Here is a 16197-nt window from a genome sequence, read left to right as displayed (position 1 = left end):
AACCGACATGAAATAGGAGCCATTGTCCCGTTAAATGTACGCGGTGTCACTTGCTGTGTGCAAGAATTAATCCAGCCTTTTTTTTTTTTTGTCCAAGCATTACTAGAGAGGTTTCTTAAATTAAACCCAGCAGACACAAACACGCGGCTGGGAAAGTATGTGCCAACATCTAAATACGATCAGCCTGAAAAGATGTGGCAGATTCACGCAGCCTTTTGTCCATGTCGGTATCCGTAGGAGACGGAGAGTATGTGAAGCAGAGGGGAGGCGGGGAGGACATGACTAAAGTCCTGACTTTCAGGCAATGTTATTAATTATTTAAACTTTAATCACGTTTGCTTGAATAATAGCCACACAAAATACCCAGAATTTTAAGAAAAAGTTTCAACCTATTATTTAATTAATCAGGATTGCTTAATACAATATGGTATCACGGGGTTATAAGGAAGGAAAGTTTCTAAGATCCATATTTATTTCCACAATCTGCCAGCTTTGTACTGGTTTTGTATTGTATGCAGCTGAGGTAAGAGTCTGTTCCCTGACTGAGCTTGATCTCATCTCCAAACAATAATGGGATTTCAATGAAGAGCCGCACAAAAAAAGATCTCCAGCAGTAATTGCAGTGAAAATGGTTCTTGAGGCTATAGACTCAGAACTGAAAGCAAATTCATTTGTTTCTACTTCATAAAATAAATCCCCCCACAATATAATAAAGTTTGGGGTTGAAACTTGAACTTTGTGTACATTGAATAAAAGTAGTGAGACGAGAGACTGAAAGCAAGCAAGCGTGTTGGGTGTGTGAGACAAAAGAAGAGATATATTTATATAGCGAACTTAAAGAAAATTAAATTTTAAAATCTGTTCTGCACTTATGGTTTAAGTTGGTCACTGAATTCTTACTGAAAGGCAGAATAACTGAAAAAACATAACTATAACTCATCTCATAATCTCATAACCCATCTCATCTCATAACCCATCTCATAATGATGTCATGACCACATTCTTACCTGCATTACTGATAAGTACTTGGAGAAACAGACACTTCAGCAAAACCACTCCAAAAATAAAAACACAACTCAGTTGTTTTAGGTATTCTTTGTAATTTTAATTCCCATAATTTAGTTTAAATGACATTTTTCCACTAAAATTCTTAAATAAAACATTACAGTACGATATATGCAAATCAGAAGAGCATAAGATTTTTTTTGTTGTTGTTGTTGAAGCAAGCTACAGTTTATCCTGAATTTCTTTGCATTTTTTTTTCTTCTATTTACCTTTTTAAAGGACTGGACAGTTGAGAAGCAGTAAACAGTAAGAAGACGACACAGAACTGCAAAGCCTGCAGGCCGGCCAAGGAGCACGTTTTGTTACAAAAACGACCAGAGAAACAAACAGACGATGGCACGCCATGTTCAGATGACGGTCGGATGTTTTTAACCCCTCTCTTTTATCTGCAATGAGAGCTGGTTCTATGCAACCATGAGAGGGCGCTATTACACCAGTCCAGTGACGAGGTTGCACCTTTAACAGTTTGTGATGTACATTCAGGGAGCGAGAAGAAAATGGCACATTCTGTGCAGTTTCTGTTAATAAAATTATTATAACAATACAACAGAAGCACAATTACTCCCTAAATGACAATTTAGCCAGTTGCCAAAATGATGCCCCTCTTTATGGTGAAGAAAGTGGGAAACTACGCCATCTATCGGCTGAATTTACTGGACTGAACTGGGGGGAAAAAACCAACAAAAAAACTGTTTCCATTTATAAGATTTCAGTTTTTTCTGTCTTGAGGTTACTTTGCAATGTTTTTGTGCACAGAAAGTTTTGGATCAGATGTCAGATAAATCAATTTATTAACCTTAAAGTTAATAAGGTTATTAACAATATGGATAACAATATTATCCATATTGTTTTCGGGCATATTGTTCAAAAACAATATGTAATGTTTTTTAAATTTAATAGTTTAACTTCTCCTACCCTAGGACTGAGCAATTTGCCCTTTGGCCTATCAGGACGACGAATGCATGGAGAACAAAAAAACAAAACAAGAGAAAGCGAGTTGCACAAGAGGCTTGCACAGAGTGTTGATGTTCACTTGAAACGCCACAAGGTGAGGAGCTAGAATATCAGCCTCCTGCTGTTAAAAAGGAAAACACCATTCATCTCTGAAGTGCCCTCAACACTCAGAAATAATGTAGAAATAATTTCACTTTTTATTACAGTAGCTTTCAGTTAAGATATATGCTACTGCTGTAAAAAAAAAAAAAAAAAGTATTTAAATATGTCTAGCACCTGTAGAGGGCGCTATGGAAGTAGCAGAAATCAATGCCAGGGTTAATGACGAAGAGAGATTTTAATTCCATCTCTGTAAAATGAGATTCTGCTCTGTGTGCTGATTACAGTCGTCTCCCTGCGGAAAGGTCGCGAGGTCAAATCTCAGTGAAGGCCTATATGTGTGGAGAATAGTGTGTCTGGTTCTTTTCCCAAATTGAAAGCCATGCATGTTAAGTTAAACTGCCTGCCGTACATTGTGTGCCTGCAAGTCTTGTGCGAGATGCATTCAGTAGGTGCAAAAATATGAGCAAGCAGGGTTTTTTTAAAAAAAAAAGAAAATTCAGATTAATTACACTGGGAAAATCTTCGGCTTTGTAAATTTAGATTTTTCCACATGACAAGTTACGCTGACTGCTTACAGACAAAAGCAGAGCTTCTTTAAAAGGTGCACTTCTTCCTCACAACACGCAGCAGAAATCAGAAATCATGAGGAAGTGAACATGCCGGCTCTGTGCAGACCTCTATGCAGCACGATCTGAGTAAAAGGTCATGAGCTGCAAGGGAGGTCAGCTGCTCAGAAACCAGGGAGCAAACCCTGAAGGGGAAACTTTTTTTTTTTTTGCATTTTAGACAGGATGTCATAGCAGAGCTGTCCTCCTCTGGCAGCTCACTGCCAAAGTCAATGCAGTAGGGAAACAAAATTACAAAGTGTTTTCATCTATAGTTCAAAAATAATAACGGTCATTTCAAAATCTGATCTACTCGCGATCGACACGTCAATCTACATGCTAGAGGAAGACACTGGGCTCAGTGGGAGTGGGCACGAGTGCCAAAACAGACGTGGGTGGGAATATTTCCCGCAGTTTCTCCCCACTTCAAGCCGACAGCGACTCCCTGTAAAAGTGCGCGGAAGCTCACCCAGGTTAAAACTCAGATATGGTAGAAAAATATATAGTTTTGATGAGATTTCTCTAGTTATTCTTTTCATCACTGAATTGCACCCACACATGTAGTGTTAACACATTGCAGTAGCAGTGTAAAGTGACAGGGATCATGATCGGCACTACTACAAAAACGACTGAGGAAAAAAAAAAAAATCAAACACACTTCCTCTCAATGCTCTCTTTCTCTCTAGACACTTCTGGTTATATTCTGTTTTGTTTTACTTGCACTTAAAAATTCATGGTTAATAGTTTGTCTTTCATTGGCATCATTAGGCAACAGTTTGTTTTTTTTTAAAACAGATACTCTACAATATGGTTACAATGTAAACACCACAGTACTGAATTATTTTACCGTCTCTGCACAAAGTAAAACACGTTACAAGGCATGTGGCTACTTAAGCATAGATTTGTTCATGAAGAAAAAAAAAAAAACAGGAAACACACCACAAAAACAACAAAAACATTAAACAGCTGGCATAGAGTTTGTTCAAACAAAAATAACTTTAGACTTTGTTCTGCAAGTCACCTAGGTAACCTTGTTTTAAAAGCTGGTGATGATCAGTTTTTTTTTTTCTAAATCACTTTCACTTTCAGACAAAATGAGATCAAAGGGATAGTTCAGGATTTTAGAAGTGAGGTTCTGTAAACAGATAATAGGAAGCTAAAATCTTTCCTGCAGCAAAAAAATGGCGTCTCCATTTAGGTTAAATGCAAACATGTTAAACCAGAGGCCAAAGCTAACTGCTCATATGAGTGACGCCAGTTTTTAAGCCTATCAAAGTCTTAAATGTGATTTTGGCAAATGCTACTATGCTAATGCTAGTGGAGATTCACTGAGAAATTATTTTCCACAGCCAGATTCCAGCTCAGTGGAAACCAAATCTTTCTGCCATCAGTGAATGAAGAGCTAGCAGGTCGCAATAACGAAAACACTCTTGGTGGTGTTGAAGCTGTTACTGAGGGAAGTAAATTCAAAGTTTCTTCTTACTTTTAGCATGAGGAAGGTGCTTAAAATATCAGATTGTATAAATTTAAGAGACCACTTAAAAAAGGAATAATATTGCTGACATGACTAAATGTTTTGGTGTGATCGTAACTCATAACCTGTCATATTTCATAAGAGTAAATTTGCCCAAACAGGGAGTGGAAGCAGAGTTAATGGTAAATATCCACTGAAATTAAGATTTCAATGTTTTTATGAGCATTGGGAATTAAAATCTCTTAGGAAAAATAAATTAATAAGTAATGGTTAAGTTTCAAAATAGCTTGTTTAAAAGTATTTAGGTTTGGACAAAACGGCTTAAGGATGAAGTAAGGAGACAACCTTTCTTTGCCTTATAAATAATCTGCACATAAAATGCTGGGATATTTTTAAGAGTTGGGTTGCTAACAAAAGTCTGTTTTTGAGCCGACTCTGCTCAGATTAGCAATTAGCAGTAGCCTCTAATCCCAGTTAATTGCGATTTATATAAACTTAAGATCATAATAGTATGTTTAAGTCAAAATTTCTAACATCCAAGTCATAAATACAATAATGCCCCTTGAAATCAAAACTGAAATCAAGACTTTGAAAGTTTGGAGGTATCCAACAGTCCTAGGTTTAACATCCAAAATGGCTGCCAGGTTTACTGAATGTGATTGGTGGAGGTATAAACTACGTTTCAGTGCTTCTTACGGTTCGTCTTTCATAAATCAATGGGACACAGTGCTCCACAATCGCTAGTTGTAAAACTGTTCCTTCAGAGTTTAAACGCATTAAACAAAGAATTTTGCTGTGATCATTTTTTATTGCTAATAGTTACCATGGATACCACTACCAAACAGTTTTATTCTGACTTGCAGCTGGAGTCTGATTTAACTTCCAGGTATGAATTCTGGCTTCAGAGGGAATATCATAACAAAATAAAACAATCGAGTTTCCCTCTACAGGTTAGAAATCAACTGCTTACAAACTTCTAACAAAGCCTCACTTCTTGTAGTCCTTGACCATCTCTTTAAGACAGATGTCTTATGATATTTAGTGTTATGAGCAGCCTGAAATCCTGCACCAGGCGTTAGGTGAGCCTTTACTCTGACTGTATGGAATCAAATTGAACCTTTAGCACCGGCGGGCAGAAGACGCCTCTGCACTGAGGCTATGCTGCTTTTTGCTGGAGTCCTCTTTCTTTACACGTTTTAGTGTTCGATATGATACCATTTATCATGTGAAAGTAGGGTTCGATATGACAGTGACTCAGCTGTATGTATGAAAATAAAGGCATAAGGATAAAGATATGTTATGGGACCTCGTCAGTTTGCGCTCGCACGCCTCAGCTCAGTTTTAGTGTTTTGGCATCTTTCGGCCCTAAATTGGCATGCTGAAATGTTGACTTTGGCATGGATCGACTCTGAGGAGAGTGACCTATCTTCCCCAACCCAACCTTTCCGGTTCATTTCCTCAAACTGAGCTGTTTCCAATCAAACCACACTTTTTTTCTCCCCTACTCTGAACCTCGAGCATGAATCATGATGACGATAAGATGAAGAGCCAATCCCCGCCCCCTCTCTACAACAATAAAAAGAAACCAGGACCCACTGCCAAACTCCATAAAGGACAGTATTTACAGTACAAATTACATTATAATACATCATTTAAAAATATGAGACTCATCTCTAAAAACATACAGGAGCTCTCCACAAAAATGAAAATCAAATTCTTTAGTAAATTAGGTTTCTATGGTATCATGGAAAATAAAACGTTGCACGACTCTCTTTTTCTGAGGCATCCTTTCCTTTTGGCCCCGGTTGTACCTAGCTGGCGTGTTTAAAAACGGACATGATGGATGGGTTGGTTAACCACACGCATGTCTTTTCTAATTTTTTTGTGCCAAAGCAAGCCGTAATACAACAGATCACACTCAGTCAGAACGACAATATGTACACTTTTTTTCCTTGTTCGGATATCAGATATGTGCTCACTAGTATGGTTACTTTTTTTTTTTTAATTCTTAATTTCTTTTTTTAATTAAAAGGTAAATTTCCTATTTTTGTATTTACAGCAGACTGAATGATGCATTTCCCCCCAAAAAGAGAATAAATATGAACTGATTGAACTCAAAGGAGTTGAGAGGACTTCCGGACAGAGCCAGGCAGCGTGGGAACCAACCCTCCTCACAGTACAACCAAAGTCCATTTGTAAACCTCTGCAGCTTCCTCAAACTCTTCTCCTTCACTTCACTCACTCCAGTTCCTACTTGTCTTCCCTCAACAACACCCAAGCTACGATTTCCTTCCAAGTTTCCCCTTCTCTGACTCCCCTCTTGCATTCTCCACCGCTCGCCCTCCCGGCCACTTCCCCCCTCAGACGAAGGGCAGGATGCCGTAGACGAACAGGGCCATGACGGCGGCGCTGAACAGGCCAGCCACCGGCACCGTGACGAACCAGGCCAGGAAGATGTTCCTGAAGAGGTGCCAGTCCACGGCTTTCTGGGAGCGGATCCAGCCCACGGCTACGACCGAGCCCACCTGGACGGCACGGATGGAGAGAAGAGACAGAAAAACAATCAGCAGCAGAACTGAACGCGTTTGAAGGTTGCAGAGATGGTGAAGAGCTGCAGGGTGTCTTTGCGGTTCTCAGGACTATGTGGCCAGAATATTTTCACTTCCATTAGACATCACTGTCATTTCTCAGCTCAGATATACAGCTGTGAAAAAATTTATTGGCACCTCAGGTAAAGATTTGTAATAAATTCTTCTGTCATCACAGCTGCATATTAAATATCCACCCTTTCTTGAATATTTATGCAAGTAAGGGAAAAAAAAAAAAGTAGCTCAGATATTGGTAATTTCTGGATGCTCGTTCGTACATTTCCCCTTCTGTCAACAGGACAGCATGTTCCAAGATTGGAGCACGCAGAGATGGATTTTAGATGGTACCTCCAGATCATTCAGAGTTCTTTTCTTCTTCCCTCAGCTCACCCTACAACTTTTAAATATGATTTGGATCTGGAAGCTAATTTTATGTCTACTGAACTTTTATTTCATTCCTGATGTAGCCCAGGGGTTTGCAACTCCAGTCTTCTAGTGTCAGTGTTCTGCATTTGCTGGATGTGTCCCTGCTCCAGCACACTTGAATCAAGTAAATTGCTAACGATCAGGTCTTTGCAAAACTTCCTGAGTTTTCAGGTGGTTTCAGCCTTTAGAATCAGTCCATGCTGGAGCATGGATGCATTGACAAGTCGCATGACAGAAGATTCACTGCAAAAACACAAAATCTTAAGAGTATTTTTGGTCTGGTTTCTATTGCAAATATGTTAGTCAATGTGAAATAAGACAAAACTTACTTACAGGTAACATTGCAGCAAGATATACTGTAGCAGCTTGTTCTAAGTATATAATCCCTTCATTTTGATTTTAAAAAAATTTACTAGTTTCACTGTCAAATTATTTCACTTATAGGAAACATGTCTAGCTCTAAGTGAAATAATCTGCCGTTGGAACCAATACTTTTTAAACAATATTAAGGCATCATTCACTTAAAACAAGCTCCTACATCATGCTGAGAATTTATGCGCAAGTTAGTTTTATGTTATATTAAGTTTACTAAGATTGTCGCTAAATCAAAATTACTTTGGAAGATTTAGTATTTTTGTAGCGCAGACCTCTGATTAAGCTATATAATTGCTTTAAAATTAAACAGTTTTTTATTTCTATGTAGAACTTGAATGTATCAGGAGGTAACTCGGTCATTGAGTGATGCATTGTAGTACTATTTATTCATGCTTTTTGCATATCTTTACCACGGGTGCCAACAAATCGGTCTGTGTAGCTATTAGCTTCTTCAACAACTAAACAGATTGAATGCTACACTTCTGTGTAATCAGAAGCACTTGACTGGATTTTGTATTTATTATTTATTTACATCTGCAAACCTGTAAAGGTTCTTATCCTTTCGCAATAAAGTTTAGCATCAGCCTTCTAAAAAAGAAGAGCCTGAGTAAAATTGCTAATAATATTTGAGCTGATAAGGAGTGACAGGTCAGCTGTGAATAGAAGAGCGTGTGCAGGCCTGCAGCTCTTTACATTTCAGACTCAAATGAGTGTTAGTAACGGCAAGCCTGGAGGTTATTACCGACTAAACCAAAAAAAAAAACAACTCTCGTGTGAAAGCCTGACCACAAGCAGGTCTAGCCTATGAAACACACTCAGTGTCAGACTTTCACTTATGCATTTTTTTTATTTACCTTAAATAGCAGGAACCCAGTTCAGTTGGAAGAAAAATACGATTTCAGACATGTTTGAGAATCATGTGCAGTGACTTGCTGTCAGTCAGAGCAGCAGGTAACACTTAGCCGTCTGCTCACATTCAGCCAGAGAAACGTGAGACGCCGAGCGCACTCTGATCTCTGCCGACCTCACCCGACACATTTAAATCGGTCCACATTTGTAGATGAAAGGTCGGACGAACAAACAGTGAGCAACACTAAGACCTGGAGGTTCGTATGGGAGATTCTTGTCAAATTGTTTGTCACCAACATGAACCTCAATACTCCAAGAAACAGTAAAAAAATATATTGTTTTTAGATAATTTACATGCAGTAACCTCAGTCTTAGAGTCACCTGCCCACAGATCCTCAGAAACAGCAAAGTCACTGTACACGATCATCTTATATTGACTCACACCAAGGACCGGGCATCGATTTAGCCTCAACAAAAAGAGAAAAGCCAGATCTAAGAAACAGATCAGTCGGACCCGACACAAGTTAATGAAACCCAATCAATGCCCATAAATCCTCACACTCTCTCCTTCACACAAACTGAATCATTGGAGATGCACGGATATGAAGTTAATTTATTACCAAAGACTTGAAGGACACCGAGAAATCTCAGTTTCACTCTCTCAGTTTAAAATAGCAAATGGCTTTAAATCCAATCAATTTACAAATTAGAATTTAGTTTTTTAGATTGCATTTCACCAAAAACATCGGTACATCTCCAGACCAAATCATTTAAAAATTACATAATTACCACAATCATAAACTTCTAACCATCATTAGATTTAGCGTCTTGGCAAAGCAGCAGATTATTCAAAATTTTAGAGAAGAAACATGATAGGGTTGTATGTGAGAAATGGAGATAAGGAATGGTGCTGATGGTGATAATAGTGATATTTAGACAAACTGATCATCAGTAACTGGACACCAGTTTTGAGTCTCCTGCAGTTTCCCCTCAGGGAATTCAAGCCTCAGGATATGGACACCCAAAGGCACCAAATTCAATAACTCAACTGCTAAATAACTGGGGAACGTTGATTTAAAAAACTTTAGGCAGAAAATTTGTAAAATACAGAATTGTCTCAAAGAAATGTTTATGCTAAAGATGTACTATTCAATGACAGTTTCAGTATGCAGATTATTTGAAGCTTTTATGACTGAAATCCAAAAGTGCCATCATTCAAAAACCGAATAAATGATTAACTACTGGTTTGGAGTCAAAAATAAAATCATATGTAGATAAGTAAATAACTGAAAAAAATTAGAGATAATTCAATATGAGGGCCAATTATTATTATTCTACAAAAGAAGCAACTCATTTTCATTAATTGAAGTTTAAATATGGTAAGGGATTTAAAGCCTTACAATTTCAGGGTGAAAATAATAATTTGTTAAGGTAGGCTAGACTACGAATACATTTATGAGTAAAAACTTAATCCCAAGTATCAAACCAAGTACAATCTTTGATGTTGCAAAGTTCCCCTTAAGAAAAATTGGAAATTTAGTTGCTGGAGAAAAACTGCAAGAGAGATCAAAACTTCAATTTCAGGAGTTGTGATTGATTTCAGTGATCAAGAGCTAGAGATGAAGCGCTGAGGAAGAGCTCTCAAGGTGGAGGCTCCTCACTCAACCGCTTATAAACTCCAATACCTTGCAGTGGGTGGAGCTTATTGGGATGCCCACATTTGATGCAACAAGCACTGTTAGCGCACTCATTACTTCAATGCAAAATCCGCTGTGAAGACACATGAGTGGAGAGACAGAAAGATGAAGAGGGAGAGGTAAAAATAGTGGAAAACAAAGTGTGACGGGTGGGATCGGGTAGGAGGACGCCGGCCGGTGGTGGGGGACGGTGGAGGGGAAGTCGGCTTACGACCGAGCACAGGAGGGTGGGGACCCACGCGCCAAACCATGCCAGTGTTGAGTGGGCGGCATTATGAGAGCTGGTGGAAATGAAACAGAGTAAAGTAGGTGTGGAGGAGGGAGCAGGGGGCGGGGATCAGGCAGGACTGGGACTGGACCGGTCCGCCTCGCCTTCCAGTCTGGATCTGGTGTTCCTGAAAAGAGCAGGGGAGAGGAGCTGCACACTGAGGCCCAGGGCTGTCCGAGAACGGCTGGATGGGACAAAATGTCCGATAGTGTTCTCCTCTAACTGGACGGTAAAATCTGGACTTTAAAAGGAAAAGTTGATAAAGGCGTGGCTGCGGATGAAATAGCTTTGGCAATCATTTGAAATGATAAAGTTGCAGGTTTTTTTTAAAAAGTGTATATTATAGAGATATTTGTGTCTAAATAATGGCAAAGCAAAACCTCTTAATCTTAAAAGGTTGTTTAAAAAAATAAACTACATTGAAGGCAAGAATATTTCCTTCAAAAACATTTTGGTGGTCATTATTACACCAAAATTGAGTATTTCTGACCAGATTTTATGGTTTTTCCAACACTTTTAATATTATTTGAAAATAATGATTTTTAAAAATTTGCTTTTTTATTTACTTGAGAAAACCTCTTTTGTGGGTCATATTTCATACATTATGCTTTTGTGATCATATAATTATCATAAGCAAAAAGATCCACCATGTAAGCTCCAAATTGTTTCTAAAACTTTTAGAAATTGCATGCATTTTATAATTTTGTGGGTGTCACAGTTTTTTGATCAATTGCTTAGTCATGATGAGAAAGAACTCAACTGCTTATAAACTAGTTAGCTCCTGCAGCCCAGCTAACACTGCTAGCACAGAACCAGTTTCACTGGTAAACATCATGTTGTTTATCATGGTGGAAGCACAATTACAATCACTTCTATGAGCGGATATGACATCAGTTCTCACCAATTTATTTCGTGCAAATAGAATCAAAATTCATATATATTAATAGCTCTTATTTTTTTAATTTATGGCTATATAGGCTTACAACAGGATGGAGAATTGATTGGGCTGGATAATACAAAATTGTATTGCATATAAAGGTTTCATGTCAGTCAATATCTATAATTATTGATTAGCTTTTTATTTTAAATATGTGAAATGCTGTCAAACTGGTGAAGTGATCTTTCCTGCTTAATCCACAGCTTCCTTTCAGGCTGTTATACTAATTTTCTCTTTTCACTCAAATTATTTTTTTATTTAAGCAGTAATGAGGCATGCTGATGAAACCTGAAACTACTGCTGCACATGTTACTCAACAGGTTGTTGCTGGGCAACCAAGAGTGAGTGAGTTAGTTGATGCTGCCCACCTTGTTTACCTAGCCTACATCCCCCAGAATGCTATGCGATTCAGTGAAATTATTGAAAATTTGATCTGTCATCATATATTGATATTGATCACATGTCTATTGGGATGCATATTGTTTTTGCTTTATTGCTCGACTCTAAAGGTGTGAACTGAAATTTGCTTACCCAGCTTCAACAGTTAATGCTGAGGATTTTATATAAATGACACACCAGGAATTAAAATATTCAAAAAATCTACCAAATCTCTGCTTTTTTTTTTAAAATGAATACATTTGGCATATTTTATCAATGTTGTAGTCTTTCCATGTTTAGAGATGAGCTCAATCAAAAATATTTTCAGTAAAAAAAATAAAACAAAAATGATTGTCAAACCCATCAAAAAATTGCCATAAATCAGAAAATTTTAACGACAATAATTCAAATGTTAGAATTCAGCAATTTTTAGAGTCTTTACTTTCTGGCTCCAGGGATAATCTAAGGCCCGGCGCCCTGGGAGAAAGTGTGAGCTCCCCTCTCCGCTGGAGGGACCTGCAGGGGTCAAGAGGTCAGTCTGAGGGAGTGGGAGGGGCCACTCGGTCATACCTTGCAGTGTGTGGTACTGACAGGGATTCCGATATTTGAAGCCAACACGACTGTGACTGCAGAGGCCAGTTCAATAGTGAACCCACTGTGGAAGGAGGGAGGGGAGACGTTCTTCACTGTAATGACTTGGACGGAGCTGCTAGAGGCACCGCCTCCCCAGCATCCACATCACCAAGCACATTTCAACAGTTCTTATATGTTTACACATCACACAGTCAAACAATAACAATGAAACTGTAATTACTAAAGCCCTTCATTAGACAGCCACACACAAAGACCTTCTGTGAGGTCTTGAGTGTTTGCCGGTAATTTAAGGTATGGTGGCATGTGATCACAGACCGGTGTGACTAGGAAGAGCCTAACGCTTACAAGAAGACAGAAATCACTCCCCGTTTCCAGGGATCTTTGGCTCTAGAACAATGGATAAACTGAAAGAGAAAATCATTAATGCATTCACAGAAAATACACAAAATTTATGTGCATGTGTCAGAAAATTACAGAATTAAAATTATAGAGCACAAAGGCAGCAGCTTGAAACTAGAGGATTCCTTTGTACTATTTCTATTATTGATATTTGCTAAATAAAAAGCAGCAACACTGAAGCAAATTTCTGGGTGGATTTCATTTATCTACAGAGACATAATCGTTAAAATCTCATTCCAGTCACTGGTCACCAACAGCAGGGCTAATCTGTATCCCAGCAAGGCTCCAATGATTTCACCAAAGGTACTTTTGAGCAAAGCTTCAATCCCTCTGTAAACGGGAACTACTTCAGCTAAAATGTTAATGTTTCAGAGGCTATTTGAATCGCTAATGGGGCTTTAGTCCAGATATATTCCTAAGCCTTCTGTGAAGGTGTAAAATGGCAAAAAAAAAGGGAATATTTTTGCAGTTTCTTTCAGTAAGACATTATTATCTGCATAATGTACACCTAATATTCCCCTGAATCTCATCTAGAATCCTTCTGGAGAATCTCTCTCTGAAGACTGGTTTGCTTTAACAATCGAAGTGAGCTGGTAGAGTTCAGGCATTGCAGCAAGCAGAAATATTTAGAAGACTTGTTGAAGTGTAGCTATTAGTCCTTGGCAGTAGTCTAAGCGTTTTTGACAAATCAACTTTGCTAAACGTTACTCTAAATAGGTAGACAACTAAAATACCTACCTTAAAAAACTTAAAGTGACATGTTCACAGCAGTTCAAGTGGTATTTAGCTGATGTGGATTTCCTGATAAATTTTATTGTTAATTAGTCAATTATGATTTGACAATTCTCAATATGGTGTCAGAAACTGATAACACACTGAAGTGAACAAAATAAATGCCATTTTGTCCCAGTCAGAGGTTTTACAAGTCAGGCTTTCACACAGGTTTCCATTTTTCTGTACTACATTTTTGTATGAAAACCACAAAAGTATGCTTTTTTCTCATACTGCTCATGCCTACTATAGGTGTTAGAAATATTATTTTGAATGTGCAGCAAATGTACTACAATAAAGCCTCCCTTTGTCTCCCTCTGGTGTAATACACAATGGATAACTAGAGAGGACTCAAATTAAATTTCTATGCATTGAGGAAAAGTTACTTCACTTAAGAGTGAAGTAAGCTTGACTATTGAGATTGGAAAATATGATTCTCTAACTTGAGGTTGAACTGACCGACTTATCTGGTAGTATGAAGATCTGGTTGCTTCAAACACACTTCAAACACACTAACTGCTGAAAGCTCAAACAGCACAAGCAACATCTGCACCAATCTCATCAGGCCGAGGCTTGAGGGGAATGATGAAAATCCATACTCCAGGTTTGAAAATACCTCACCGTGCCAGGGATTACTGGGCTGCTTAAATATATGCCAGGGCATGTACTGTATACCACACAAACACACACAATGTTCTGTTTTTGCCCCAAAACAAATTTCTTTGTCAGGCTGATTCATGAAAACGGACTCTGGAGAAAAGCGAGGCTTTTGAACTGTGAACCAGAGCAAATTTGTCTTAGGATACTGGCAGCCCAGTTAGTGTGGGATGGAAGGAGAGAGATTAAGTGGAAAAAAAGGGTACACACACAAAGAGAAAGGAGAAAATAAAAAGGTGGAGAAATAAAGAAAGAGGGAAAATAATGAGATAGCATGAGCGTGGGAAGGACTGAGGGGAAAAGGGAGACAGATTTAAAGGAGAAAGATGAATAAAAGACCAAAGGATGAGGAAATCAACAGATATTTACTAAAGGGTAAAAAAAAATAACGACAAAGAAAGGGAAAAAAGAAAAAAAAAGAAAAAGTGCAAGAGGAGTCGCCAGGCTGTCGTCCCTCCCTGTGGTTTGAGAGGAGAAGTTCCCACTGTGGTTTGTTCCCTCATTCCCTCATCCTACTCCACTTCATCCGGAATGCCAAACGACTTCCTGTAACCCTCTGTGATGCTCCTGCCAGGCAAAAACAACTTGCACACGCACACAACCTCATAGGAGCTTGTTGGAGTAATTAGGCCTAAATAAGCATGCATGCATACAAGCGCACATACAGTACATTCAACACAGTTTGTGCAACCCGCAGGCAAAGTGCTGTTTTTTTTCTTAACAGACATTGCAGAGGTTTGCGTGCACACATTCTTTAGATAATGCGTGGGAAGACTTAGGAGACAGCAAGAGACAGAGAGATGGAAGCAAAGACGAATGAAGAGCAGGGAGCTATTAACGATGAGCTCTGACTGCTGCTGCGGCTGCGTGAGTTGTTGGACAGCGAGCTGTAGGGGTTCATTTACTGTGGTCTGAAAGACGACCCAATTATCCACACGTATTATGCAACAGGTCAAACCGTAACAGAACATATACTGCACTGCTTAGAAATGTTGATTTTTAGGAGGATTCCAACAATTAATAAGAACCTGCATGACAAAGAGAATATTGGACTCTTTATTTATACATCTGAATAAGTTTTTTATTGAAGCAATTTGACCTGTTCTCTGGATCATTCAAATCAATTTCAAAATGTTGTCAAATTAAAAGCAAACTGAGGATCTCTGTCATATTCTTTTAAGCTTCTTAATGCAAACTTATTGGATACGATTTAACTATTATAGAATGGCATAGATATATTCCTTTACTGAAAATCTTTAGAAACACTTTAACAGATCTAGAATATTAAGATGTTAAAAGTGGTTGGAAAATTTTGCAAAGTACAATAGATAAATAGGTTCTGATTCATCTGAAGCGACAATGATTCTATAAATATTGTTTGAGCAGCTGGCGTAGTAACTGTAGTCAGTAACAGGAGTGTTTGTGTGAATTGGAGCATGTTCAGTTTAAACATAATGAGTCACAGGTAGCTCATGAGGCGTTTACAACCGCACAATGGAAGTGACTGTTTCCATGTGTTTGTGTTTTTCTGTCTGGCTGTTGTGGATTATTAACTACCCTCTAAGTGATCAATTACTCTAAACATTCTTCATGACCCTGAGTGCTGGGTCCTATTAAAGCTGTGTGTGTTTACTCACCACAGAGTCTGCAGAATTGGATGAACCTGTTTGTGTCAGCCTCTTTGGGGCAAGTCAACACAATCAAGTAGGAAATTCAATCTTTATCACATGTTCAACCACCCAGCCACGTACAAGCAGACACCTCTGCACCGTGTGTCCTATAAGGAGACTCTCTCACCTTGAAGGGGTGATGGGAGTCAAGTCCTTCCCCATGGTCTGGATGACGCGCCGTCCCCACACCCACAGGCCGGCACAGATGCCCACACCGCCATAAAACAGCAGCCAGATCGGAGTGGTAGCGTCCTGCATGACTCCGCCCTGTTCATAAATCATCCACAGCGCCACCAGGGGCCCGATGGCATTACTGCAAATATCAGAAAATAATGCCTTCAGTTTATGTAGTATCTCTGATTGAAATAGCTAACCTGAGTTAAACTGA

At 38.7% G+C, this 16197-nt stretch overlaps 1 protein-coding gene across 4 annotated transcripts in view; it reads right to left on the bottom strand.

The window, feature by feature from the left end:
- Nucleotides 1-1083: 1083 nt before the first annotated feature.
- Nucleotides 1084-16197, bottom strand: part of slc20a2 (solute carrier family 20 member 2) — a 53938-nt gene continuing 38824 nt past the window's right edge. For 3 of the 4 annotated variants that reach the window (XM_005798408.2, XM_023342975.1, XM_005798409.2), the window contains exons 9-11: nt 15937-16122; nt 12289-12373; nt 1084-6725 (exon numbers count right to left, since the gene is read on the bottom strand). In XM_005798408.2, coding sequence (XP_005798465.1) covers nt 6561-6725; nt 12289-12373; nt 15937-16122 — 436 coding nt within the window. In that variant the 3' untranslated portion in view covers nt 1084-6560. Of the gene's footprint in view, nt 6726-10123; nt 10209-12288; nt 12374-15936; nt 16123-16197 lie in introns of all 4 variants that reach the window. The other variant, XM_023342974.1, reaches the window with a different exon arrangement.

The sequence above is a fragment of the Xiphophorus maculatus genome, chromosome 12, assembly GCF_002775205.1.
Source record: "Xiphophorus maculatus strain JP 163 A chromosome 12, X_maculatus-5.0-male, whole genome shotgun sequence".
Classification (NCBI taxonomy): Eukaryota; Metazoa; Chordata; class Actinopteri; order Cyprinodontiformes; family Poeciliidae; genus Xiphophorus; species Xiphophorus maculatus.
Note: the sequence above shows the minus strand (reverse complement) of the source record. Positions and strands in the feature narration are given on the sequence as shown.